The 27,325-nt window shown below is 39.9% G+C and overlaps 3 protein-coding genes and 1 long non-coding RNA gene across 4 annotated transcripts in view; 2 read left to right on the forward strand and 2 right to left on the reverse strand.

Moving 5' to 3' along the window:
* The first annotated feature begins 44 nt into the window (after window positions 1–44).
* GNG5 (G protein subunit gamma 5) lies at window positions 45–3,889 on the forward strand. The gene is made up of 3 exons (XM_030032382.2): window positions 45–217; window positions 1,257–1,412; window positions 3,643–3,889. The coding sequence occupies exons 1-2, from the start codon at window positions 137–139 to the stop codon at window positions 1,380–1,382; spliced, it is 207 nt and encodes a 68-aa protein (XP_029888242.1). The 5' UTR covers window positions 45–136; the 3' UTR covers window positions 1,383–1,412; window positions 3,643–3,889.
* Window positions 3,890–4,581: 692 nt separating this feature from the next.
* On the reverse strand, window positions 4,582–11,054 carry RPF1 (ribosome production factor 1 homolog; the record flags this gene model as incomplete). Its single annotated transcript, XM_030034178.2, has 9 exons — window positions 4,582–5,312; window positions 6,171–6,297; window positions 6,379–6,560; window positions 7,451–7,533; window positions 8,158–8,311; window positions 9,034–9,129; window positions 9,550–9,630; window positions 10,613–10,669; window positions 10,773–11,054. Coding segments are annotated over 9 exons (1,104 nt in total), but the record flags the coding sequence as incomplete, so codon positions are not given.
* A 2,380-nt stretch (window positions 11,055–13,434) lies between these two features.
* Window positions 13,435–24,343, reverse strand: LOC115349368. The gene is made up of 3 exons (XR_003926070.2): window positions 23,832–24,343; window positions 23,252–23,377; window positions 13,435–13,699 (listed from the first exon to the last, which is right to left on the reverse strand). It is a non-coding gene; the product is annotated as an uncharacterized LOC115349368 (long non-coding RNA).
* Window positions 24,344–26,420: 2,077 nt separating this feature from the next.
* LOC115349367 (uricase-like) overlaps window positions 26,421–27,325 on the forward strand; it is a 28,227-nt gene continuing 27,322 nt past the window's right edge. The window contains exon 1 of the mRNA XM_030033575.1: window positions 26,421–26,531. Coding sequence (XP_029889435.1) covers window positions 26,517–26,531 — 15 coding nt within the window. The 5' untranslated portion in view covers window positions 26,421–26,516. The remainder of the gene's footprint in view (window positions 26,532–27,325) is intronic.

Genomic DNA, 27,325 nt, shown 5'->3' on the forward strand with positions numbered 1-27,325 from the left:
GCGGCGGCGGCGACCGGGCCCCGGCCCTGGGCGCGGCGGGGGCTGCGCAGGCGCCGCCGGGCCGGAGAGTTGGGGAGGCGCCGGGAAGTTGGGGCTGGGTGTGCCGCCGCCTGCCGTGCCCGCCGCCGCTCCCACCATGTCGGGCTCCTCCAACGTGGCGGCCATGAAGAAGGTGGTGCAGCAGCTGCGCCTGGAGGCCAGCGTGACTCGCGTGAAGGTGAGGAGCGGAGCCGGGACGGGGCGGACGCGCCGCCATTATATCGCCCCGGGGGCCGCGCCCCGCGGCGCTCCTCGCAGGCGGCCGGGCCGCCCGGCGGGGCCGGGGCCGGCGCCGGGGCAGCCAGCTCCGACCTGCCCCCAGGCTTTAGCCCCGGCGCTCCGTCGGGACCCCCGGGCCGGGCCGAGCCGAGCCGAGCCCGGGGCGGCCGCGCAGCTGCGTCCCCTCCCGCTGCCGCCGCCTCCGCGGGGCTCGGCCCGTGCGGGGCCCGGCCCGCCGCGCCTCTCGCTTCCTGCAGCCTCCCGGGGACCCCCGGGGGCCGCTCTCCGGCCCTGGGCTCCCCTTTCATTTCCTTATTGTGAGGAGCGGCTTCTTCCATCACACTCGGGCGAAAAGGGCAGCTTGAGTCGGGGTTTACAACAGGTTGCCTTGGCTGGCCGGGCCCTGACGCTGTAAAATGGAGACTTGGCTGCAAGACGTACTAAGTGCATTTAACTTGTGCGTTTTCAGGGTGAGACTGGGCCCTGTCAAATTAAAGAAACTCTGGGCAAACTGCAAATACAAGATACCAGCGAAGATGCTACTTTCTGAAACTTTGATCGTTCTTTTTCATGAGTTCAGAGTTACAGCGAAGAAAAGCAAGACATAGAATTTTTTTACTGTTCTGTTTTTAGGTAGGTACAGCCTACCAAAAAAACCATACACTATCTCATCGTAAGGATGGCTTTCCAAGGGAAGATAAAATGCCCGTTCAGTTGAGTAGAGCATCTTAAACTGCAGGCTGTACTTTTAAACTATTTATGCTAGAACGAGGATCTTCAGGCTTAGAAGTTTAATGTGAAAATTTCCCAAATCGATTCTAATATTGTGCAACTTTGTGTCTTTAAGAAACCAAAAAATTATGATGAAACTGTTGTTTAAAATCTACATAGGCTGTATTGCATAATCATTTAGCAGTACTCTTTATACTTTTTGATGTAGTTATGTCATCAGTAAAGAGTGTTCAGTGAATTCTAATGCCAACTTTTATTACGACTAGGTTTCTCAGGCTGCAGCAGACTTGAAGCAGTTCTGCCTGCAGAACGCACAACATGATCCTCTACTGACAGGAGTATCATCAAGTACAAATCCATTCAGACCCCAGAAAGTCTGTTCATTTTTGTAATTATGTGAACTACTTCGGTATCTTTCAGTGGTAAGTTCTTGAATTACGATTCATAAACTGTTGTCATTAAAAATAGCTGGCTTTAAATGAGACTGCCTGTATTAAAACTATTCAGAAGAGACATCTGACTTCTGCAGCTGGTGTTGGTCTGGATCCCTATTTTGGGCCCCTCCTCCCCTGTTCCGGCTGTAGCTCTGTACTGGACACATACTGTTTATAAGTATTATGAGTAGCATTTAGCTGTTGCAGAGCTTCTGCCAGTTGCTGCAGCAAAGTAGTAGTGGGGCCAGCTACTACTGAGCTGCTATTTGGACTAACCTGGTTGCACAGTAATGCTGCTCTATCTTCCATCTGTGTTAGGGTATTATTTCCCTTTTCTCACATAGGATCTCTTGCCTGACAGCATACATGGTGAATCCTGACTGTGGCAGATAAATCAGACTTTAGTTCTTAAACTTCTAAAGAGCACTTCCAAAGACAGGTTAGTGGCAGCCTAAAAGAAGGGCACTGTTCCCTGTAGGACACGCCCTCTAAGCCAAAAGGAAAAAAAGTATGTGGTCCAAGAATTGTATCAAGGCCTGTACTCCACTCAAATAAGCTAATACATGGGTAGCAGTTTAAATAACTAGAAACAGTTGAATACTCATTTGGATTTTAATTCCAAAACTTTTATAGGTTCATTAGCACTACTGCTATTGCTATGAAGACTACTCATCTGACATTCCTTGAAAATTCTGGTGATTAGATTTTAGACTAGCCTGTTTAGAAAGGCAAGTTTTAGATCCACAGTAGTCTCACCAAGACTCTTGAGAGTCACAAAAATTTGATATTTTATCCACCTTAAATGCATGATAATTTTACCATGTCCCTCTTCCCCGTTGCCCCTTGACTTGGATCTGTTGGGGGTGAGAGCATATACGTTATTTCAAAGCACCTGATAGGCAGCTAACCATAGTTCACAATCCTTAGAAATCTCATCGCGAGTTAACCTTGAAGAATTGTTTTTGTAGCTGACTTACATCACCCAAAGAATTGTAGTTCACTAGATTTAAGTTGTATTGTTTAGGCAGCTTTTTAGGAAGGTGACCACAGTCAGACTGAGTTGTTCAAATTGTTCTCCCCTTAAGCAGCCTGTATAAAGCTTCCAAAAAGTTTGTGTATAAACAAGGTAGTTCATGCTAGTAACGACCAGAGTAGTAACAGTATAGAAGTTGATGCTTAACTATGTAACAAAAACACTTCCCCCATTGCTTTGAGCAATGAATTGCAACAGTGTAACTGAAATGTGCTTTAGAGTTCTTGTAGCTTTTAAAGGTATTTCTATTGTGAATTTTATCAAGTATTCGTATTTAAAAGATACTATTCTTGGACGCTGACTTGTGTTCACACTACTGTACCTTCAGCTTTAAGCAGCAATTCAAGGAGGAAATCAGATCATTTGTAAGCATTATAGACTGATAACCTATAAAAAGCCAAATAAACTGTACTTTAATGAGTAACACACACACAGTTTCCCACTGAGCTTTGCCAAGGTCTAGTAATTCCTGGGTGTGGGTGTCAGGAAATAACAGTTACTCTGTCTCACACACACATGTGCATACACAGGGCACAAAAGGCTTAATATTTTCTTTCTCAATTAAAGCCCTTATCTTCCCCCTTTCTGATTTTGGAATGGAACACTTGTTTCTGCTGACGTTACAGGTAAAAGTCATTAGAACAGCAGTTTTAGTTACACCACCTATATAGAAAATTTCTTTCCTTCACTGTATCTCTTGCAAACACTTCCTCAAAATAGGCAATTTCTTAGTTGTAATCCTGGTGTTTTCACGATAAGCCAATAGAGTTCATGTTTGCACAGTCAGCACCACCTCTGTGGAGTGAAGAGGAAGTGTAATTTGTTAGTTACACAGACTCCCCCTGCTTTTCAAAGGCAAAGCAGATGCCTGCTATTTCTGTAGGCACCACATGACTGGGAACAACTTTTTCTGTCCTTCCACTTAGCAATTTGGCTTCCAGGAGACACTAAGCTTCAGTTCTTTGTAACAGCTTTGATAATCTTCTTGTACCCTTGGTGACAGCTTCATGGTTTTAAAAGTGTATTTTATAAACTAATAGTTTTATAAAACAGCTGTGGAAAAAGAGGATTTTTTTTTTCCTAAATAGCTGTCCATGGCATATTCTGAAGGTACATGTTCTTAGACAGAGTTGCTTCACGTAGCATTGATACTTTTCTAACTACATTTTGTTTTTTGTTTTTCAGCATCTTTTTAGCATCTTTTCCTAGCTGCTGATGTGTGTATGGGCAGAGTGCCTCAAGGAGTGGCCTGGTTTGAAGTCTGTACAAAAGCTTAGCTTTAACGTGCCAAATCTAACTGTAAAATTGCTACTGTCGTCAAACCTCTTACCATCTACCTCTCCAAATGAACTGTATGCTAGTTACAATACTTCTGTTTCATAAGGGAATCAGTTTTTATATGCCAAGCAAAAAATAAAAGTGTCTTGACTTAGTCTGGTCTTGAAATTACTGTAACAAGTTGATTAACTTCTGGATATGTTGACACCTCATCAGTTACTGCATCACTCTGCAGCAGCTGAAGAGCATATACAGGAGTCTGTCTTTAAATATTCCGTGCTGCTGGAAGTTTGCCTGGGGTTGATAGTCTTATAGAACAATGAGGCTTCATCAGTACTATACGTAGAAGCATAATAGAAATACAACAAAAAAAATTTTTTTTGGCTGTTAGTTTATAATTCAACTCTACAGTTTCCCATATCATAGACATAAAATAAAGACAAAGAGTAACTTAATTATTCTTTATCTTAAAGAGTAATTCTACCTTAGTAGGTGACTTACTCTATGAGCCACCTTACTCTTTAGGTAAATACAAAAAAGCACTTATTACAGCTGCATATGAAAAGAAAGTAATTAAATAAAAACTTAGCTTTTTAGCTGCCAGTGAATGTGCAAACTTAAGGCAGAAGAGTAGTTTATTCTGCAGGTAATACCAACTTGAGTATAGCTATGAGGCTGAAGAAGAATTTTTAAGATTTTAATGGGAAAAACCCTGCTCAGAGACCTCACATGTTCAACTGAGCAGCATTTTTAGATGAGACAGCTTTATGTACCTCCTGTAAGCTGGCCTTGTGAATTCTTTCCAATCAGTGTTTATTTCTTTTTATATAAAAGAAAATCAACTGCTTTGGGTATATACCTCTTCTTTATACGACTTTTACAGAAGAGATACATGTAGGAGTCAAACATTATTTTTGTAACTTCAGCAACTTGGCTATTTTATGCAAGATGTTAATGAAGTAAAATACCACAGACTTCCTGGATTGCATATAGCCTTTTCCATGTTCTCTAGATAGGAGACCATTTTTGGAAAAGTATCACCACGCTGTCAGGGAACAGCATACTGTAAGTTAGAAAGAGGTTTAAAATACTTATCTCTTACCTGATTAATGGAAGAGGTCTGGGTTTAGCTGCTTAACAGAAAAAAAGCTGTATAACTAGAAATACTTTATTTTGAGAATATCTTTTACCAAAATATTTACTGTCTTTGATGTTGCAAAGTGTAATTTATCTCTACAGCACAGTGGCAGTCATAGCAAATCTTCAGTGATAGCTAAATAACAGGCTGCTCTGACATTGCATAGTTTTTCCTGCTAAACTGGAAAAAGAGTCGCTGTCCTCGTCATGTTGGATTTAGCTACAAAGAAAGATGCGTCCTACTTGATCCGCTCCTGTAGAAGGTTTTAATGTTTGCAGCTTGTCTTTCTGCAGACAGATACTGTTCAGTGTCATTATCATTAGTTAGGAGTCTGAGATAATCCATAGTTCCAAGCAGTTGTATTTCTGGTCAGCAGCAACTGGCAGATAGCTGTCCCTTATAAGTGAAATTTTCTTCTACTCGTGTCCATTTCTCGGCGCTGAAATTTAAAAGAAAAGTTATTAACCAGCAGATTCACGCAACAGGATACAAACAAGGATGACCGCTCCAGTTTATAGTAGGGTAGGCAATGAAATGTGTCACAGTTAGAGCGTAGTTGAGTCTTTATAGCCAGCTTTTCAAGACTAACAAGGAAGAAAAATTAGAAGTTAGTGATTTAGAACTAAAGAACGTGTAGCAGTTCTCTGTCTACTGACAGTAGACAAAGTGTCTTTAAAACAAACAAGATTATCCATTTCATGGACTGCACCAGGAGTGTTAGAATTTTCCTTCCATATAGCTTGGATACTCACTTCTAAGTTTTGCCAATCATCAACTGCAATTCCATGGTAAAAATGACTGGAAAAGTAATTTATCATTGCCTAGAGTAACACTTCCATTTCACCTGAAGGTGTGCAGAGGTCAGTGTTACTTTCCATTCTCTATTAAGTGACATTTATATAAATAGCTTAATAATTTTTACATTACGATCCTTGCACTCACCTTGCACAAAAATAGCTCTAGTTGTTTACTAGGCTTCCAAAAATGGCTTATACCATCGGAGCATTTTTCACATTTGCCTATATCTGTATATGTTAAAGAAATTACATTCTGCAAGTATGTAGTTACGGTATATTGATATTAATCATCCTTGCTATTTTTATTTTTGACTTGCAATATAGCAGAATGCTTCTACTTTGTATATTTCTCAAAACATACCTCTAAATGTTTCAGTTAAACACTTCCGTATTGAGAACTGCATTTATACCGCTTTTTTAGGCTTAAGATTTATGGTTACGTTTCATGTCAGATTTAGTCTCCCTTCCCAAGCAGGACTATTATTGTTACTTAGACATACCTTATGAATCCATTCATATTCTCCAAATTTGGAATCAAAGGTTCCTTTCTGAAGAGACCTCAGCTTTAATGTGAAACGTGGCCCAAGTTCTTGAATTCCCACTTTCTTTTCACTCTTGAAGATATATCTTGGGGAAGAAAAAAAAAAAGTTAGAAGGTAAGTTACAAGAACATTCTCTCTCATTTGTGAGTTTTGTGGAAAACGTCACCTGTGGAATCTGAAAAAGATGTAGTCTCGCTGGTTGTGAAAGGTAGCTACTTGTCTTCCAATGAACTGAGGATCATGTGGGAAAAGAGAAGCAAACATGCGACCAATAGAATGGCCAAGTCGTGTTGTAAAATTATTCAGAATTACTTCAGGTACGTGTTCTGTGGGCTCTTTCCCTTTTCGCTGAAATGAAAGTAATAGATAAGAATGCAAAGAATAGATTGAATGCAAAAGGATTTTAATATATTATCAAAGAACAGTTTGAAATAAAACAGGGGTGAAGACAACCAGGGCCAGCTTCTTGTAACAGGGCTGATAATGTGCCCTAATCATTTTTTCAAACACAGCCTAAGTTTGTATACAAGTAAAGGAGCAGCTGGTAACATAAGGATCTTTGATTCAACAATATAAATTGAATGAAAAAGCACAAATAAATAATTTTACATTCCCTCTCTCCTGCACCAATTTCCACTCCTGGCTGCATCCATTATAGCAAATAACACAGTCTACCTATCACAGGAGTCTTCTCTCTGTACTAATACCAACTAAGAGTATATAGGACTCAGAGTACATGGGATTCTTCTTTAATAGGAACAGATGAAGTTTAAAAATTACTTATTTCAAAAAAGAAAGCATTTCACTGCAAATTATTTAGGGCTAAGTAAGCAATACTTACTACAGAAGAGGTGACAGGGCTGTAACAATAAGAAAAACTTAAGTTTTATTCAAGACTGGGAACTACATTTATTGAAATCTTTCATACTGCTTATCTTTTACACCCTATTGTGTGTATACTATACATTGGGTATTCCCTGTTGATGTAGGTTATCAGCTGCTATTGGGACTACTGTAAAAATACTTGGCAGGCAAATAACTATGAAAATGGAAATATGCTGCTTATGGAAGTAGAATATACTAGTCCTTGGCCTCCTGTTAGCTTACAAAAAAACCACCTTTACAAGATCAGCTGAATCGTACAAAAGTGCAACCAGTTTTGTCAGTTCAAGTAGACTGAACGTACTTATCATTAAACAACAGAGTACCCATTTTTTAAAATTTTGTTGGAGTCTCACCTTTATTTCTTTACGCAAACGGACACTACTCATTCTAAAATGAGCAGTTGGACCATCAGGCAGATGACTTAAAACAAGACCATCTGTTCACCAAGTTAAAAAAAAAGGCTGGTAAAATTCAACATTTAATTTACAGAGGAACATTTTCTGTGAAATGCAGTATTACATTAGAGTATTATATCCATAATCTATGCTTGATTTACAAGGTTTCATTGTATTTTCGTACATACGTTCATAAACTAGTTAACTAGCGTTCTGAAGTACGTCCACTAAATTTTGTTTCAATAGGAAACCAGACTTAACTTCTATCGCTTTCTCACTTATTAATTAGTAATGTTTTATCTAGTCAGCAAAACTAAAGGGAACTTCCTGGTCAGAAAAACTTGTTAATCAATCAAACTGTTAAATTTAGTGAAATAGTAAGTGTTTATCCATGCATTACAAACTAAAAAAAAAAAACAAACCAAAAAACCAAACCAACAAACAAAAAAACCCCAACACACTTCCTTTAATAATTCCAAGTTCCATGAGCCATCAGATATTCAAGTTGGCAGTGATTTTTAACTCTGTAGTTACACTGTAAGCTGCACAGTGAAGAGAAAAAATGTAGAATAAAGTAGATCTCTGATGCACACTACAGAATTATTTTCTTTCCCTAATAGGCCCAGAGCTAGTATATCTATTTCAATAAATACACAAAAGGATACTTGGTATTTTGCGATCTTCATTGATAACGATTAAATCCGTGAAGTCCCTTGCAATACACTGTGGAATAATTCTTTTCAAAGCCAGCCCTCTTCGATAGTAGACATGTGAGTTGGGTATAACAGTAGATAGTTGTTCACAGAATCTCACTGTTCTCTGCAAAACAGGTGATTTAAATTGCAATGTGGTAAATACAGTGCCAAATTCAAATATTAGGGGAATAGAGGGTTGCTCGTTCCAACTGCCCTCCCTGATGATATATTACTTCCAGTATCTCTATAACCATTTGAAGACAAGCTATTAAATTACTTCGTTCAGTCAGTGGAAAAAAATTTATTTGCAGTAAAGACTGCAGAACACCAGGGACTTTTTCTTTTTTTTTAAAGGATTTTTTTTTCCCTTCCTCAATCATAGAAAAGCAGGAAAATTCCAAAAGCATAACTTCCAAACTCATTATTTATTAAGGACGTTGGTTTACAAAAAGTTCATAACATTTCAATATACAATATAACTACTACTTCAGGTACTAATGTCTGAGTTGCCAGATAAACAGTTTGAGGTGAACTTTTTCCTATTTTTAAAACCACTTTTAGGGTTTTCACTAATGTCAGTAATCCCCCCCAATTAGGTAGTGCAGATCATTTGCATACAAGAACATATGCATGACGTTGGTTTTTGTAATGAAGAAAACAGTGCTAGAGAAACTAATAAATTACATACATATACAAGGCTATTGATAGTCACTAAGTAAAACAGCAGAAAAAAATCCATGTGAAAGCTATTATTTTCAGCTTTAATTTTAACCAATTATAGTATGAAAACCTTGGTATCTTATAACCAGTTGATTGCTCAGAACTCTCCAAGTAAAACATACGTACCCCACGAGGTCTGTCTGATGTTGTAATAAGAATCTTGGGAACTGTCTGTCTGTTGAAGTATGGTGCAAATTCATCAGTTGCTTCATCAAAAGCAACCTGGAAGAACAGAAGTCTTGTTAACCCACATATACGAAATAACTGAAGAACAATTGTTCAGTCTGATCTAAATTCTGATGAAATTGAATTTAGTAGGAAAAAAAAAAAATCAATTCACAAGATCTATCCTATAATTAATCATCACAAGGCATGTGGTTTTTACATTTTTAAGAATCTAGCGTGATGAACATTGGCAGGTTTTAACATCACTAACAGTAATGCAAAAGTCAATTATCTAATGTAGATAATGCAAGAATGACATCACCTCTTAGTGAACGCATCACATGTAAAAAGTAATTCATCAACACCTTAACTAACAGGAGAGTGGTGAATGTTAAGTTTCATCAATCCATTTTATGTCCCTTCTTGGGGGAAAAAAAAAGGTTAACTTTATAGCATATGCAGAAATTAAGCAGTTACCTCTTCGTCGTTGGGATCTACAGTTGTTTCATCATACACTCTCTGATTTTCAATAGTCTTTGGTATGGCTTTTGGAGGTGCCTAAAATAAATAACTTGATTAACATAACACATACAAGTGTATTGCGAAAAACACATTCAAACTACCATGATATTGTGTATACTTCTACACAGAATTAGAAGAATTATTTATTTTATGACATCAGAGAGCATCACATAAAGGAGCAGCATTGCTAGAACAGTGACACTGCTTAATTTCAGTCTAATTAAGCAATGGGGTTCCAAAAGAAAACAAAAAAAAGGCGGGGGGGGTGTGGAACTTTCTATCCACTTCTCTTCCATGGAAGAAAAAAAGCTGTACTTTCAACAGCAACACATTTTAGCCTCCACATCTACAGTTTAACAACTAATAGCCTATAACGTTTACCCCATTTACTTACACTACTCTTGCGAGATTATGACAATACAGGCATTCACAACTGACGGCCTCCAACCACCACTGTGCTTTTGCAGTAGTTCAGGAAAAGAAGCAAAACCCTAGATCATGGCTAGGCTTGGAAACAAGCAGACAACCGGTCTGGGCAGGGTTCAGTCGGATCTGATTTTTTAAAATTTTTACAGACATTCCCTATTAAGAGTATAATTCCGAGTAACATCAACACAGTGCCATAGCAATTACATCGGACAGAGAAGACTTTTCAGGAAGGGGCTGCTTTGATGCCATTATTAGTTAAAACTCACCCTGCCCGATTACGGCATCATTTAAGACACAGCACCACCAAGACAGAGCTGCTAAGCTCAGCTGTTTGATACCTCCGCTATACAACACAGCCTCTCTGAAGGCTACCGGGGCCAGCGAGCACCGAGATCACCGCTCCACTTCCCCGGAGTCTGGGGACAAACCGTTCCTCTCACGACACTGAAGAACCCCCAGCACAAGGCTGCGCTGAAGAACCATCCCCACGGCGAGCTCTGCCCCGCTGGCGGCGGAGCACCACCTCCCTGCAGCGGGGACGGCCTCGCCACGACGCGGGGCCGCGGCGCGCTGCGGCCGGAGCCCTTACTCTGTCTCCCAGGGCTTCTCGCTCCTTTCTCCGCTTCTTCTTGGCGGCCAGTTTCTCCTAGCGGGAGAAGGAGAGCGATCCGTTAGCCAGACCCGCCGCCCGGCCGGCCGGGGCCTCCCCCGCCCTCCGGTAACGGCCGCCGCGCCGGGCCCTCCCCCACCTTCCTCTGCTGCTGCTTCCAGCGAAGGAACATGAAGTGCCGTCGCTGCTTGTTCTTGATCTCGGACACGCTGAAGGTAGGCGGGAAGAGAACCCGCTCCGGGGCCGACGGCCCCCCATCCTCCGCCACGGAGCCCACCGGGCCGCTGCCGCCGCCTGCCATGCTGCCGCCGCCGGGCAGGAGCTGACCCCTCACCCTTGACCTCTGCCCCCGCCCGCCGGCAGAGCACGCGCTGCGCCTGCGCCGGAGCCGCCGGCCGGCGGGCCGGGCTCCCGCCGCGCATGCGCTGAGGCGGCGGCCGAGCGGCGAGTTGGGCTTGGCGCGCGCGGGGCGGCGCTGAGGGGAGCGGCCTCGCGCTGCGCCAACCGCCGCCCGCGCCCCTTCAGCCGGCGGGCGGGCGGCTCCGGTTAAGCCTTTGAGAGAAAGCACGCCTTTTAAGCCAAGTGCCGTCGTGCTCGGAGCGCCGAGGAGACGAGGCTGGGCCTTGGGGACGGTCGTTGTACAGCGGGTCGCAGAAGGGCCCAGCCCAGTCCCCCTCCGCCGCCGGCGCGCGGGTGCGGAGCCCGGCTCTGGCCACGGCGCTGGGCGGCAGAGGGGGCGTCGGCCTCCCGACTGAGCGGGTCGCGTAGCCTGCTGCTTCGTTGCAGGTACCTGCAAAATGGCTAAGCTAATGGCTCTGCAGGCAACAGATCTTGAGATAAGATGAGGCTATTTAATACAAATTATTACTGCAGGATAACTTACGGTCGGCGTTAACAATATCAAAAAGGGAAGCTTTGAACAAACGTGACTCACCGATGGATTTACATAAATGATAGTAACATCATGGCCCAGTAGTGTCTTCCCATGTGCACGTGTTTCACATTCAGACGTTTGCTCGCAGTGAGTTAAGTTGTGGGGAGCATCTGCTTAAAAGGAGCCATTGGTTTTTCTGATGGTAATGTTCTTGCAAATTATTCTATTAAAGCCTGTCAAAACTTACGTTAAAATGAAACAAGAAACCCTACCACTAATTAAAGAGATTTAATTCATGTAAAGCTAGAAATGAGGTTTTCTGTTCCTGATCTGATTTTCCAGCCTAGAGGTGTGCAAGTGTTGCTGCACAGCGAAGATTATACTCTGTTTTATAGAAATTGAGTACTTGGGGATTTTGGGGTGCCTACACTAAATTAGAGGCATTTTTAATCTCAGGCTGCAAAATTCTGAGCCTCAGTGGGACCGATTAGTTCCACTTCTCCCAGGGGTTGTCTCAAAGCTTGGAATATGTCTGCTAATTTTATATAGAAATACTATTTTGCATTACTACGTTTCTCTTGCTAGAAAAGTAAAGAAATCTGTTAACATAAACACATGAAGATAGTGGAAAAAGATCCAGAAATAACCTGAACTAGACCATGTCTCAAACCTACTTGCGTCCTATAAACAAATTTAACTCTGTAAGTCAGCTTGCTTCACTGAGGCTATTTCTTCTTAACACAGATGTAAATGAAAGATCAAAGGCCTCATCATGCACAATCCCATGTTTTTCTGGCCTCACTCCCATTTTTGTCAAGAGAAAATATTTCAGCTATCCTTAGTGCCTTAAGGATAAGTAGTTTCCATGGTAATTAAGGTTTGGGGGATTTAGTTGAGAATATGTTAACCAAGGACTTTCTGTAACTTTATCTCACTAGCTGATTCAAATATCAGAGATTGCAAGGGCATCTCTAAAACTCATTAGCAGAGATTTTCATCACTGCTGTTAGCAGAGCTAACAGGGAGTTCTAAGTTATATGTAGTTCCAGTTTGCCATGGTGGTTTTGTTGGGATCATTGCAAACTGATGTGCAGCGTAATTGCGTGAAGCTCACTGAACGCTTACATGTGGAAAAAACACATTACCTTTCTCCCTCCCAGCAAGAGGGAAGGCAACCTCCTAATATTACTCAAAGACTTTTCTTCCAAGGACTCACAGGAACAAAATAATGATACACAATAACACAAGAACTTCCTAGGGCAGGGGAGGGGCAATAAAAAGACACCAGAAACACATTGTGGACTTGGTAAAAATAAGATCACTAACAAGGTACAATTATAACTTCAATAGGAGGCCCAACTAATAAATGCATGCATAGTATTAGTTTAATTTCTTCATAGGGAAGGTTCCAGGGCCCTTTGCTTATTTTAGCTATGAACTCTGTTCTGTGTGCAAATAACATTTTAATCAGGATACTCTTTTACAACTAATGTAGCATTGCCAGGAAACCATCTTTTGGAAGAAGCTGGTTGGTTAAAAAAAAAAACCCACCAAACAAAAAACCAAACCAACAGCAATAACAACAACAACAACATCAAAAGCCAAACAGAAAATACCACTAGCTTTGATTTGTGTAAACCAACAAGTAAGTTCTCCAGTGGAGAGTGATGAATGAAGACATTTATTCCATGTCAGCACTAAGGAATTTTGGAGGAAACCTTTCTGTAAATTACCACTGACCCAGCTGCAGTAGTGGAAGCATAATTTTGAGTTGTATCAATAGAGCACTGGGGTTTTTTTTGCTGTTCTGTCATTTTAAACAATTGAAAAATATTTTGTGATTAAGTTGAAAGGACAAAAATTCATCTAGGGAAGGAAATTTAAGTTAGAAAATATTTATGGAAGGAGATGAGAAAAGAGGGTAAGGTGCCTCGATTCAAGAATTTATTAGAAAGAGAACTTTAAAAAAAATATATGTAATAACCAACATTTTTCTATTTTCCTGTTTTGTTTTTCTTAATTTCATTACCTGAAGGTAGAGAGGACATACTACTTGTCTTCAAGATTCATTGTACTGAACAAAATGCCTTGGAAAATGCAGTGCTCCAAACCAAACAAACCATTGTCTATGTTGGAAGAGAGATACGCCGTACAGGCTTCTTTCTTTCTTCCTACAGAATACTGGTTTTAACCTGAAAAATAAAACAAAAAGCTGTTGTATATATTTTTTAAATTGATTCATTTTGGCTGTAGTTAAATTCCCTTGTTAATATGGCAAAGCAATTCCCCTCGGAATCAGTGTGCCAGAATTCTTTGTGGTTGTTGTTAAAACAGATAACCACCAACTGATAATAGTAATTTGAAGATCACAAGATTCATGAGCACAGTTTCTATAAAGTAATGTCTCAGGTCTAAGGATTCTTGGTGTGTTAGTAGAGTAGAGGACAAGGGAGAAGTGGCTGATTTTCCTCTGGGACAAAATCCTCCAAGTTACACAGTTGGAAACAGTATTGTCATGGATCCAAAACTGGAGAGGAGAGGGGAAATACAAGGAACACGAGGTCACAACAAAACATGAGTAAGAAGTGAGGTGGCTCAAGGTTCCCTCAAGGGTTAGCTTGGCTGAGGTCCATATTTATGGCCCTCAAAACCTTCTGCAGGATCCCTAGGCCCTCTGAACTTTTTGTTGGTGGTGAAGAATGTATCTAAACTGTTTGAAGTTAGTGCTATGTCCTGGTAGTCAAGCTAAGTCAGAGAGGGTCATACATTTAAAGAGCACAAGGCAACATGGAGCAGAAATACGAGTTGGGGCCTTGCAGAATGGTTGCATGCTGTTGCAGCAGGCATCCTTTGTTCAGCTGCCCGGGAAGGCTAACTGGCAGGAGCAGACTGCTGAACTAAGACAACTATACTCTTCTTATTCTTGCATTCAAAGCTAGTTCTCCCATCCCTTCCTGGTGCTGTGTAGATAATGAAGTTTTACCCCAAAGGTCTGGTTTTTGTTATGCCTGTAAGCACCTCAGCCTTGAGACTGCAGAGCAGTTAGAACAGCTTTGATCACATCTGAGCCTTATCAGGCCCCTCAAAATAGACATTCTTCACACTCTTGCTTGCAGCCTCTCTCTGGTAGGCATTCTCAGGGACCGTCTAACAGCTCTGACTGTGTAGCAAAGTTAGCGATAGTAGCTTTCCTTAACTGGTAGTTCAACAGTTAAGGTATTCACATTTGATACAGAACACAGGACTTTCCAGCCTCTGGAGATTGAGAACAACATCTTTCTTTCAGTGGAGCAATCAAACCACAAGCCTGCAGGCTTTTCAGAGGTGAGAACTTCTTCATTCTTCCAATGGAAGATGCATGCAGAATAAGATTCAGAAAATGCTGGACCAAATAGCTAGTGGCTAGGGCACTCTCTTCCTGAAAGGAAGGACTATTGGATTCCTGGCCAGGTCTCAGTATTCTCCCCGTAGTTTGCTTTAAAAAGTTACACAGCAAAGCAGAAGCAAGCTGTAGAGAATGGATTGTAAACAGGTTCAGTCTCTGGGTGTGTGCCCTCATCACTGGGCTAAAGAGTCTGGTTCCTTTTATGCTCCCGGCCTGATGCTCTGTGGGGCTTTTTGCACAATGAAGAAAGGGTGATGTGGTCTCACCAGGGTGGAATATTCAGTGTGGTGGGAGATGCTCCGCATGGCAGGGGAGTCTGTATTTGGGCCCACATCTCTCTAACTGAGGGAAGAGTTGAACATGGGTCCACCACAATATGCTGTCATATGAAAGATGGATATCTATACCATCACTTTTTGAGAGAAAGCCTGCATTGTATTTTTTAGAGAGCCTAGGCCTGTGATGCTTGTTATGTGTTATTGTACTAAGCCATCTGGGATCTCTGCTGTAGAAAAGCCTCTTGTTCAGCCAGCCAGGCATAAGCATGAAATAAATGCTAAACTGCTTAGCTCTTTCCAGACTGTTCCCAGCCTTGGGCATACCCAGAGCTGTTTCTCCAGGGGAGCATTACATAGGGGAGCAAAGTAAAATTACAAGGTGCCTATGCAGGAACTGCGTGGGTAGTTTTCAAGATCATCTGTTTGGGACTTACAGGCTTGCATTCCTTAGTCGATCTTGCTTACAGTCTTTAATTTCAATATTTTCAGTCACCTAGGGCAATCTCTCTAATGGATAAAATGGGGATCATGCTCAATAAAGTTGGGTATTATTTAACATTTCAGGATGAACACTAGATCTCACTATGTGCTCCCAATGCCTGTCCTCATCCCATAACTCAACACAAAAATTAATTATTTGCATATGCTTTTCTGGGTTACTCTTCTTTACAGTATCTGAGCTGTGTACAAACATTAAGATGCTTATTGGAAAGAAGGTATGATGTCCATTATACAGATGGGAAAATTAAACAAGTTTGTCAAAACAAAATTACAAATGTAACTGTGAATTTAGAATGCCCAGTGTAAGACACCCAAAGCTGGATATTTTGAGAATATTTAGCACCTTACATTCAAACCACAACTATGTTCAATTAGGCTCACAATTAACTTCACCATACTCAGGATCATTCTAGATATCAGATTCCGTATATCTCAGGTTCAGCACCCAGCAAATGAGGAATGCATACTTAGTGTCTGTCCCTAAAATGAAATTAAAGTTTGTTATATTACGGGCGAATAAGGAGACGAAATGAAATTTTCTTAGTCAGTTTTCATTCTGTAATGCCCTTGCTTTTGAGAGTTTCTTTACAATCTTCGTGCTTTTTATAGCTTTTGTGTAAAAAGTCCTAGGTTTAAGAAAGCAAACTATGGTAAAAAAAAAAGCAAAGCCCCTCTGAATAGCTTTATCTTCCAGAGTATTGACACCCCTGCCCTCAACAGGTGTCACACCAGAACTTGCTGTTACCTCGTCTAGGTCATTAATAAGGACATTAAGAGGCTTGGCCCCTGTATGGGTCACTGAGGAACACCACTAGTAACCAGCCACCTTTTTGGTGGACTTTGCACTGCTGATCGACACCTGTTGTACTCCACAGCCCAGCCAATTATCCATCCACCTTGTGATACATTTTTCCACTCCATGTTTCACCAATTTGACTGTAAGTGTACTGTGGGAGAGCATGTTGAAGGCCTCCCTGAAGTCAAAGTAAAGAGTACACACTGTTCTTCATCCTCTGCTGAGCCAGTCTTCCCACCAAAGGTTTGCCCTTGGTAAAGCTGCATTACATCAGCTGTTCTCAGTCAACTTTGTGTCCCTCAGGTGCTTGGAAATGTCTTCTAGGAGTATTTGCTCCACAGTCATCCTGGGGACGGAGGTGAGGCTGACAGTTCCCTGGCTCTTCCATCCTGCCCTTCTTGAAGCTGCAGCAATTCAGCTTAGTGTAACCCTCTTGCTATACCGTGTGAAGAGCAGTGATTACTGATGGGTTTAAATGGTCTGTGTCTAACATCTCAGAATGTGTACATATGTGCATGTGAAAAAGAAAAAGAAGCAAAGCTTTTGGAAGCCTGAGAGAGCAAATCTTAAATAATCTAAGGAAAAATGAAGCAAAGGAGAGCATTTAAAAAAGGTGGTATTTTTTGTGGCATTCTTGCAAAAACCTTGCAAATGTATTATTTAAAAATTATGGAAATTCCATAGTCTGCTGCATGTGATTGTCCAGTTTTAAAGCTCATTAGAGTTTAAAATAATGACTTTACAGCTGCTTTATGTATGGATGTCAACACAATCTTAAACATGTAGTTATAACCGACATTACAATAATTCCTTCCCACAGGACCTATCAAGATGGCATAGCTGGCCATTATCTTAATCTGGGCAGATCAGCCTGGTGAATACTGGGTGTCTGATTTACTACAAGTCTGTCAGCACTCCTGGTTAGTTAGTAGATTAAAACTACTAGATAATGCATTAATTGTATTTAAGCCAAAAAAAAAGATAAAGGAGTTTGCTGGAGCTTCAAGTGCCTAGTGCAGAAAACTGGAACATTTCCCCAAACAGAAATTCTCTAAACAAGAAAATTGTAATTTGATACATTTAGACTTTTTGAGAAGTCTATCCAGTAGCTACCCATGGCAAAGTACTGAAGAAGCATCTGCTGTCTCCAACCTGGTATTTTGCTGAATTCATTTTGCTGTTTCTGGAGATCACTATCCTTTTCTAAAGAATTGTCCTGTAAAAGGGAAGGTAGTCAATGGCAACATTTCATCAACTTTGTGGGTATGTAGAAAAACTTGTGTTTCTTGGGGTTGTGGTCCTCTTTGTAGGAAGTAATGCTAGTATCTTTCTGCTGGTGGCAATTACACATAGCTTGGGCTACCTTAATAAAACATTCCTTCACGTACTGAAGAAAGATTTTATCCAACATTAGAGTATGACTCATTTCTAGCCAGATATTTTTCAGAATATGCTACCTTGTGTTTTCATTTTATTTACTGACTCCCTGTTATTTTATATTAAAGCGTATTTGCGCTGTAGAGGAGTAATTTCTCTGTAATAAATAGAACTTGGTATAGCAAATAATTCTGCTTCTTTTTCTGCTTGCAGGTTACCCATAGATATCTAAGAATTTGCTCCTTGCTCAAAATTATTGCAATGTAATTTGTAGGTGTTACTGTAGAAATCAGGTAACTATTTTGTTACAGACTAGAATACCTCAAGTGAAACTGTTGTTCCCCTTGCAGATCACTCTTAACTTAACACACATGTTATCAACAATTAAGCAAAGTATATTGCTTAAATATTCTTCTATTTTAATACATTTTAGTGTCTGGCTATATTACTCTGTAGCTCTCAGTAGATACTTTACATTTTAAATTGGGAAAAATTAGGATTATTTTCTACTTGGCATTATTAACAAGTCAGAAGTATTTATAAATGGTTAGTAACTCATTAGTTAGTTTACAAATTTATAAGATAATATTTGCATAAGAAACAGAAGTTGTGAAGTTATACATGATAAGGATTTATCCCACAGTCTTACCAGAATCTTTGGTAAGACAAGCTAACTTGAACACTGTGCATTTTAATATAGTTAAGTGCAGGTTAATATTTCTGGGAAAGAAAAATGTAGATCAGTGCATTATGAAAAATAGTGATACAGAAAGAATTAAGAGCACACAGAAATGCTATCCTTGTGGATAAATGTAGGGAGCACACTGTAGCAATAGGGATTTCGTTGGTGCCTTGGCCTGATACTGAGACAAAAATTGAGAAACTGGTTAAGCAGAACTATATGGTTGATTTGAGACCTAGAAACCCTTCTAACAGAAGAAACTTGAAAAGCTTAATCTCTTTAGCCCATCAATGAATCAATAAGAGCTAACTCACCTGGAATTACATAAATAAAGAGAATAATTGTAATCATAGAAATCTTCAGTTTAGCAGACAAATCTTCTAGTAGTGTTTGAAAGCTGAGCCAAGAGACATATTTTTTTAAAAAAAACCAAAACCAAAACAAACAGAAAACCCCCTTAGGCTTACTAAGCCTTGGGAAAAAAATTAGATAGATGGGTCTCTGAAGTATTCCTTGTCACCTGAAATCTTTAAATCAAGAAGGTGGATTTTTGCCAAAGGAAGTGTTCTAGCTCCACTAGAAATTACGTAGCCATCACTTGATCTAATTGTCACCTGTATTGTGCAAAAGGTCAGGCTGGAGAATCACAGTGCTTTCTTCTGGCCTGAAAACCTGTGATGCTATGAAACATCAAAATGGAGTGAAAAAAACCTTTAAAATGTTTTATAAGAACTTTAAATATCTGCCATAATATTCAGATAGTATGTGGTTAAGGACTGCAATGAATGGATTTTTTAAATAATTTAACAGACATTTTTAGCTACATTACAGGGGTTTTTTTCCTGTTTGTATCGCTAAATTTTGATGAATACTCACTAGAATTGCAGTATCTCTTTTATTTAAAACTACCCAGCCCCTTTCCCCTGATGAGATTCTGTTTCCTTTCTTTATTGGTTTATCAAATCTTTTAGGACTGGTATTTCCATGCTGGGTGTTCACCTCAGGAAAGCATATTTTTGTATTTGGTAGTGATCATAAACAACATCAAAAGCAAAATGACTAAAGCTAATAAAAACAAATGCTAATGCAAGAAGTAGTTCCAAAATATTAGACAGATTGGTGGGATAATTTGGAGATTTACCAGGAGATTTCCTTCTCTTTTATATTAAAAACTCTCAGTGGCAGAACTTTTTTTTCTATATGTTGATAAAATATGAACATGCTTTCATATGTTTATAAGTGCCAATCATAAAATAACAAAGGTAATGAACATTGTAAGACATTTAGCTGGCAACTTATAATAATCCCAGTGTCAGATAAACTTTTTTTTCCAGTATGCATATGTAGCTCATTAATGAAACTCAAGCTGCACCTAATTACTAGTAACAGAAAATCACTGGCGTTTACCTCCCACGTACAGAGCCACACCTTGCCCTCCAGGAAATCCAGAGAGCTTCCCAAGAACTATCCCTAGCTCTGGCCTGTATTTTAGCCTCTTTTATAGTATTTTACGGTAGAAGCTTGTCAGAGCCAATCCTGTCTGGTGCACAGGGTTTGACTGAACGAAGAAATGAAACTCATCATGAAATCTGGTCTTAAGTTAGACCTCCTATTACAATAGCTCTTTTGCTTGGTCTGCATGGGTCAGCAAGTTTGGTGCTCTACCCAACACAGACTGATGCCGAAGACTATCTCTATTCCCTACAGTAGGAGACAGAGGACAGAATCAAAAGTACCGTTTCAGTAAAAGTTACCGTACAAGATGACAAGGAAGAATTAGCTAAGATAATATTTTCCTTTGTCTATATTTCCAATTTGATCATCTTTTCCTCCTGCTTGGGAAAATATTTTATTTCCTAAGTTTGTGTGGGACTATTTATGAAAGAGAAGGTATGACATGGTTACCTTTGGCAGGAGGGAGGCTAAATGGTTCAAGCCCTATGTTTTTATTTCACCAGGAGAATTTTAAATGCATCTGAAAAGAAATGATAGCATTTAGTCTGATAACAGGATTTTATCCATCAGCTGACAATGCATCTGGTCATGGCCTCTGCAATTCAACTTCAAATATAAATGTGCAGTACTAGTGTCAGTATGGAATTTAGCAGACCTGTCCTGTCCTCAGTTTCCTTCTTCACAAATACTTCATGGTAGCCTCTGGTAAGTCCCTTTGTGCCTTATTCTTCCACAAAATTACTGTGAAAGCATTTTTGCCTTACACAGATAACTAAGCATAACATATATTCTAAAAAGAAGAACAAGGGCCCAGCAAATCTCATAGGGAGTCCTCTCATGGGAAGTAGAGTCACTGAAAAGGAGTTGGAGACTAACAGCACAATCACTACTTCTCTGACATGGTGACTAGAATAGGGAATCTAACTCTTGATTGCCCAAGCAAGTAAATATTGAGAAAGAATAGAGAGGTTTATACTTCCTCTGTATCTGGCACTGATGCAAGGCAAATTGGAATGTTGTACATGGGGTTTGTGTCTTAAATTCAAAAAGAGTGATGAAAAATTAGAGGGATTTCATAGAATAGACATGAAACATGATTAAAGGATTAGGAAACTCCCCTTCTAATGTGGGGCTCAAGGAGTTCCACCTATTTAGCTTATCAAAGAGAAAGTTAATGGGGGCCCTTTACATACCTTTCTATATAGTAAATATCCACAGCTTAGCTCTAGCAGACAAAGATCCAAGACCTGTGTTCTTAATTTATAGTCACCCATAATTAACCATTGAGGGGGCTACCAAGAATTATGGTAACTTTTCTGTTTATATTTATACCAAAATGTGATGTTTTCCCCTTAAAATGATACAATCTAGTTCAGACAGGAACTAGTTCAGGGAAATCTGCTCTCCATTATACAGGAAGTCAGACTAGAAGATCACACAGGTCACTTCAGGCTTTCTAATCTGTTAATTAGATAGTTTATATAAATTCAGTTTAATTGGTTCTGTCATTGTTAATAAACAGTATTTGTAATGTTTCATGTTTGACTGCAGCCTCACCTAATCTCAATTATTTCTTATTGTGTGTGGGTGGTGGGACTTTGTCATCCTACCAGCACCTCCACCTTCATCCCTAAGGGTTGCATCATTATCTTGTTACACAACCTGCAGGGTTGATACTGTTGATATGATGCCAACCACAGAATCATTGAGATGGAGTGATGGCATTGCTGGAGATCCCAACAGAACTGCTCTAGATCCTGCACACAAGTTATTTATCAAGACCAAGTTCTGTTGTACTTTTTAAAAACTTAACTAGAATATACTGCTCAGATGATTGTAGCCTCTTTGCAGGTCTCTGCTGAGGATTTTTAGCATGTCATTCTAGATTTTTTTACAATTAAATGTATAATTTTCCAGGCTTTTATCCAGGCTGAGGCTGATATTTAAAATTTTGTTCTTACTTGTTAATTCAGCTGTATTTTGCTTGGTAGTCCTGGGAACAGACTGCCACCCTGGCAAGGATGAACCACATCCAGTGGCCATGCTGTTGTTTCTCTGGGCACCCCTCCAGCTTCGCATGGAGAGAAGCCTGTCCTTAACACCATCTCATGAGGAAGCAGTCCATCTTTTTGGGGACACAATGATTTACTTTCCTTTGGGCTCAAGATCTTTCATTCCATTATGCCTGTTGGCAGAAGTTAAATAAGGTAATTTTGTTGTTTCAGGTGAGATGTCAGTCTGGTACCCTCACCTACTGGCTGTATATCTAGATATTATTCTTGCCTTAGGAAGAGGCAGGCACTCCACAACTCTCTGCAGTTCAAAAGTGCTGCCCCCTTCATGTTTGCATTCATAAATTTTTTCCATTTTTCTCATTTCAAAAGCAAGCTGCAGCAGATAACCCTCTTCACTCTTTTTGTTGTCCCACAGTTTGATGCCAGTTAGTCTCCTGTTAGCTTCCTGAACCATCTGGCCTTTAAATTCTTCTTACATTTCCAAGAATTTTTAACAGTCACTACCTAAAACTTCAATGCTATTGGATGTTCCAGTGTATTCTCAAACCAAGCGTCCACCTACTGTGATTCGGAAAAGACATTACATATGTATAGTACTAGCAGAGGACTGTGTGGCAGAAACCGAACTATGTACTTAGGGTGAAAAGCATTTCAGTGGGTTTTAAGAAAACCTTTGTTACTATGTAAAGGCTTAGCATGAAGACAGGATAACCTTGTGACTAATAATATATTAAACTCAGAAAAATTGTTTAGGAGCAGAACTTGCTATAGTATACCATAAGGGAACCCACAGAAGGAAGGAAATGAACGGTTTGAGTCTGTTAATAGTAAATACTCTTTATCCCTCCACCCATAGGCATACATCTTGTACCACTATTACATATCCTAGACCAAACATGAGAACCATAATACTTCAGGGAGCTAAACATATAAAACTCCCATGACAGAATTAGGTTCTGGGATGGAGCTGGCTAATGAGCAATAAATAATACCAGAATACTAAACACTTAATAAAAAGGATTAAAAACCAGCAAAACCCTACCCATTATCTGAGAAAGCTGTAGATTTTGTACATGAAACAAAAGATGGTCCAGTTGTAAAGGATAACCATACACAGGCCAAATCAAAGTTGCACAGGCAAATGTAGTTCTATATTTCCTCACTTTTGAATGCTTTGTTTTACAGTTTTAGAGCTCTTCAGTTGTGAGTTTCTCTTTATATATAGTATGTTCATAAATCCATATACAAGACTTACTGGAATCCTTTTCAGTATTAAGCCATCTGGGACACAGTGCTATGGGAGTTTGGAGTAAAAGGAATCCAAACATCTGTTCTGGTAAAAGTGCTTTCTTTTCAGTCCAAAAGTTGTTTTTTAATAAGCCTAAAGAAGAAAAAAAACATGCATTGGAGTTACGGTGAAGTAAGCTGGGGTATCTAATAGCTGCAATGGAGGGCAATGGCTAAGCTGCATAGAAAGCAAATCATTTGGCAGAGTCTGGGGCATCTGCAGTGACAACCTCCACCTGGGAGTATTCAAAACAGAAAATTCAAAGCAGTAACAACCAAAACTGTATCAGCAATGAAAGAAATAGCATGGGTTTTCTTCCTTAAGAACAAAAACATGAGTTCTAATTGAGAATATTAGCAAAAAGTGTCTATGTGTGAAATATTTTAAAGGCTTATGCCTTTGAATGTATTAGGTCCAATTTCCAAAGCTGTTGAGAATTTGCCAATTGCATCATTTTCAGCTGTAATTATAAGAGATTACTGTCAGAAAAGCTGACTTTCATTTTTGAAGCCCAGTCCTGAGAAGATACTGGAAAACCAGGACTCACCCTCAGTTTTTCTGATCATCCTTTAACAGTTTCTTCTGATGGAGTAATACTGGTAACATAATAGCTTTGCTAGAGAGCTTTTGAAAACTGGTCTCTCAAGCTTAGAAAACCTGTGTGAAGAAAGTAATAGTTATCATTCAAACTTGACGCCAGACTCTAATTACTACTTCAAACACAACAAGAACACAGCATCAACAGGTTTTTTTTTTTTTAATCTCTTTGGTACACTGTATTAGCCCCACCTACATCCTCTTAGAAGAAACATATTTCTCTTCTCCTGAATACTTTGCAAAAATACATATTAATTTGTGCAGTGCATTCATAAATTTGTCCAGAGTTTAGCTCTTCTAGTTTTTACTCAGTTGATCTTATTGTCATGCTTCATACAATACTACATTTAAATTACACTAGACTTACTTCAAATGCTGTTAGCCCTTGATATTTCCCTTGCTAAGGGAAGATACCGTGCTTATGGTGTACATGGTAAGGGCCATGAAGCCGCTCAGTTTCACTTTGCCTTTACCACATTGGTTTAACTAATCTAATCAAATTGGTTGTGCTCAATAGCATTAAGTTTAAGAGTGCCACTTGATCCCACAAAGCGCTGGGCTCATATACCCAGAGAAGATGGGGACCATGAAATAAAGATTAGTTTCTTATCTGCAATACTGTGTTTCACCTTTATTGCACTATCTGTCTAGCTGACAGTCATTTTAGTTGGACTACTAAGCTAAGCCCACAAACTCAAATAGCATTATTACATGATTTTCAAAGCAGCCAAACAACATGCCTCATTCCTCATTTCTTAGACTGATTGTATACATGCAGATTGTTAAAAATGAGGGCACTGGAAACCAGAGGAATCTAGCATTAAAGAGATACTGTATTTTATTGGAAAAAAAAATTGAAAACGTAAGTCCTCTGTTCCTTCAGGATCCTGAGCAATGCTCTCTCTCTCAAAAAAACCCACAATACCCCAACTGTATATTTTGACATACAATATATGCCTGACTTGAAAAAAGTACAGGTTTCCCTGTAGTTTTCCAGTAGAGGCACAGGCTACCTTAAGAAATTTAATGTATGGAAAATACACATGAACTTGTAGTCATATTTGTGGCTTTCTTAAACGTTGTTCATAGACCTCTCGACACCCAGGGATTGAAAATCATTGCTGTATAGTACGCAGATGTATTAGCATATGGTAAACATATTTCTTTTAAAGGGGCTTTTCTGAAAATGTTTGTCATTTTTTTCTTGATGTGACCTGCAATGGACTAGTGGTGCAGATCCCCTATGAAATATAATTTGAAATTAATGAGGAGGCCTTAGTCAGGGTACACACTCCCATGGAACATTTTCCTGAAACACCTACTATTATTTGGCATTTGGTTTATTTGAAGGGATTTGTGTTGTCAGACTTATTTTGGTGACCAATAACGCAGGACAGAGGGAGACTTTTTCTTAAAGAGCTAAAATAGGACTATGAGGAGCTGTGTGTTTGTGGGGCAGATGAACTCACCCATCAAGAGTGTAACAACCTCTCCAGGTTGTACATTACGCACACTATCACACAGTGACTTGATACTGTGTCTTGTTATGCAGTCCCAGGAATGGAAGAACCATAAGGAGTCATCCAAAGGAAAGAGAGGGAAACTAATTCTGCTGTTAGCAGAAGGATGGTACCTCTGTTCTTTTAATTTCTACTTTGCTGTATGGTGCCAGTACCAAAACAAGACCTGCAGAGATGCTTGGGAATGAGTTTGCTCATCTTGGCTTTCCCACATTGGTTTTTCACAGCATTTAGCAGGCAGAGTGCACCCAGGATGTGTTCTTAGTCCTCGAGGGAGATCTTTAATCTGCCTAGAGAAGAAAAGATTCTTTCTATCCACACCACTCATCTTCCTCAGTGCTAACAACACAAGGTAGGACTGAGGAGATACAGCTTTAAGTCTTCATTCTGCCAGAGACAGGCTTTGAGTATCTTAACTTACTGAGCTGTGCCCCTCTAAAGGCGGGAATATCACTTCTTCCTGATTTGGGCGCTGAAAGTAAAGCCATGAACAGCAAGAGAGACAGTGTTCACCAAGAGGAGGTTCGTCTCTGCCCAGCTCCTGCATGGTCCTGCCTCAGAGAGGTTCTTCTGTCAAAGAAACTGCCCACGCACGTGGCTTCTCTGATGTCTGTCCTAACAGCCACCCTGGCAGCGCCGGGTACAAGGCTGTGGTCAAGCCAAGGATGTGAAACTCCTGGTGGGGACATTTCCACCATGTTGGGACTACACTACCATCCTCTAAACACAGTTTGTGTCATAGACCACGAAAGGTTCAGATTTTATCCTTCAGGTTTTATGCATGATTCCCATGTCTTTGAAGTTCTGTTCCCACTGAAGATGAAGGCAAATTCCCACTGATATTAATGGGGTTAGGATGGGTCCTTGTCCCTATTTTTGCTGTTGTTTCCTTTGTTGCAGTAGACCTATTCCTTTATTAAAGCTTTTGCCTGGGGGAAAAAGGAAAGCCATGTTACTAAATAAATTATGAAATATTTACATTTGTGAAGCCAACCCCTTATGCCTAGCTCCTCCTCTGATATTAAGATGACACTTTTTATAGAGCTACAGCTTCTATACTGCCATTATTCTTCTGTGGCATCCAAGACCAGGAGGTGACAAAACAGCAGGCCACCATGAGCCAAGTGACAGTAAGTAATATCTAGGAATGCTTGCTGATTTTGACTCAGTGCAGTGAGAAACAACTATATTAGACCAGTGATGGTTTGTTTAATGCTGGAGAGCAAAGTACGATCAGAGATGAAACTGAAGAAAATATAAAACTGGGGAGGTTTCTAAACTAAGCTTGATTTTTACCTGAGAATAAAAGCCCATATGTTGTAGATATATCTGTAATAATAATCCCAAGAGCAAAGTGTTAAAAAAGGCATGTTTGCTTATCACTATTTATGTTCTGTGTATGTTTATTTGTATTTACTTTTTTGCCTGCAGTTCTCTCAATGCCACAAGAATGAATGAAGCTAGCTTTAGTGTCACAATCTGTAATGAAATGATCTGCAGTTACTCTTGTGAATGTTTTGCATCTCTTGTTTTCATTGTATTTTTGTATTGGCTTTAAAACTAAATAGTAACTTCCTTCTTTTAAAAAAAAGCGGGTTAGCATGTTGTTCAAATATGTGTGGTTCAAACTGTTTAGCTTAGCTTAGGAATTTCTCCCTCCTACTTTTATGTATTTAATGCTTTTGACTTTGTCTTGCCCCACCTCTTGTAGGTTTGGTAACAGGCAGGTAACGACTTTCTCTCTGGGTGTTGGTTTGTTTTGGGTTTTTTTCCTAATACTTGGCTAAGTCACTTCAGTTTATGCCTTTCATTTTTATTGCTCTGTGGCATAGCCTATGGAGATTATATCTGTAAAATGGATAAATGTTAAGTAACTATCACAGTAAATGAAACATCCTGTTAATTGGATTTCTGCACAGTTAAA

Source organism: Aquila chrysaetos, chromosome 12, assembly GCF_900496995.4.
Source record: "Aquila chrysaetos chrysaetos chromosome 12, bAquChr1.4, whole genome shotgun sequence".
Classification (NCBI taxonomy): domain Eukaryota; kingdom Metazoa; phylum Chordata; class Aves; order Accipitriformes; family Accipitridae; genus Aquila; species Aquila chrysaetos.

Bases quoted from the DNA above. Each gene is read 5' to 3' on its own strand.
- GNG5 (XM_030032382.2), top strand. From the start codon at position 137: ATGTCGGGCTCCTCCAACGTGGCGGCCATGAAGAAGGTGGTGCAGCAG. The intron at 218-1,256 runs GTGAGGAGCGGA...TATTACGACTAG, and splicing joins CCAGCGTGACTCGCGTGAAG to GTTTCTCAGGCTGCAGCAGA.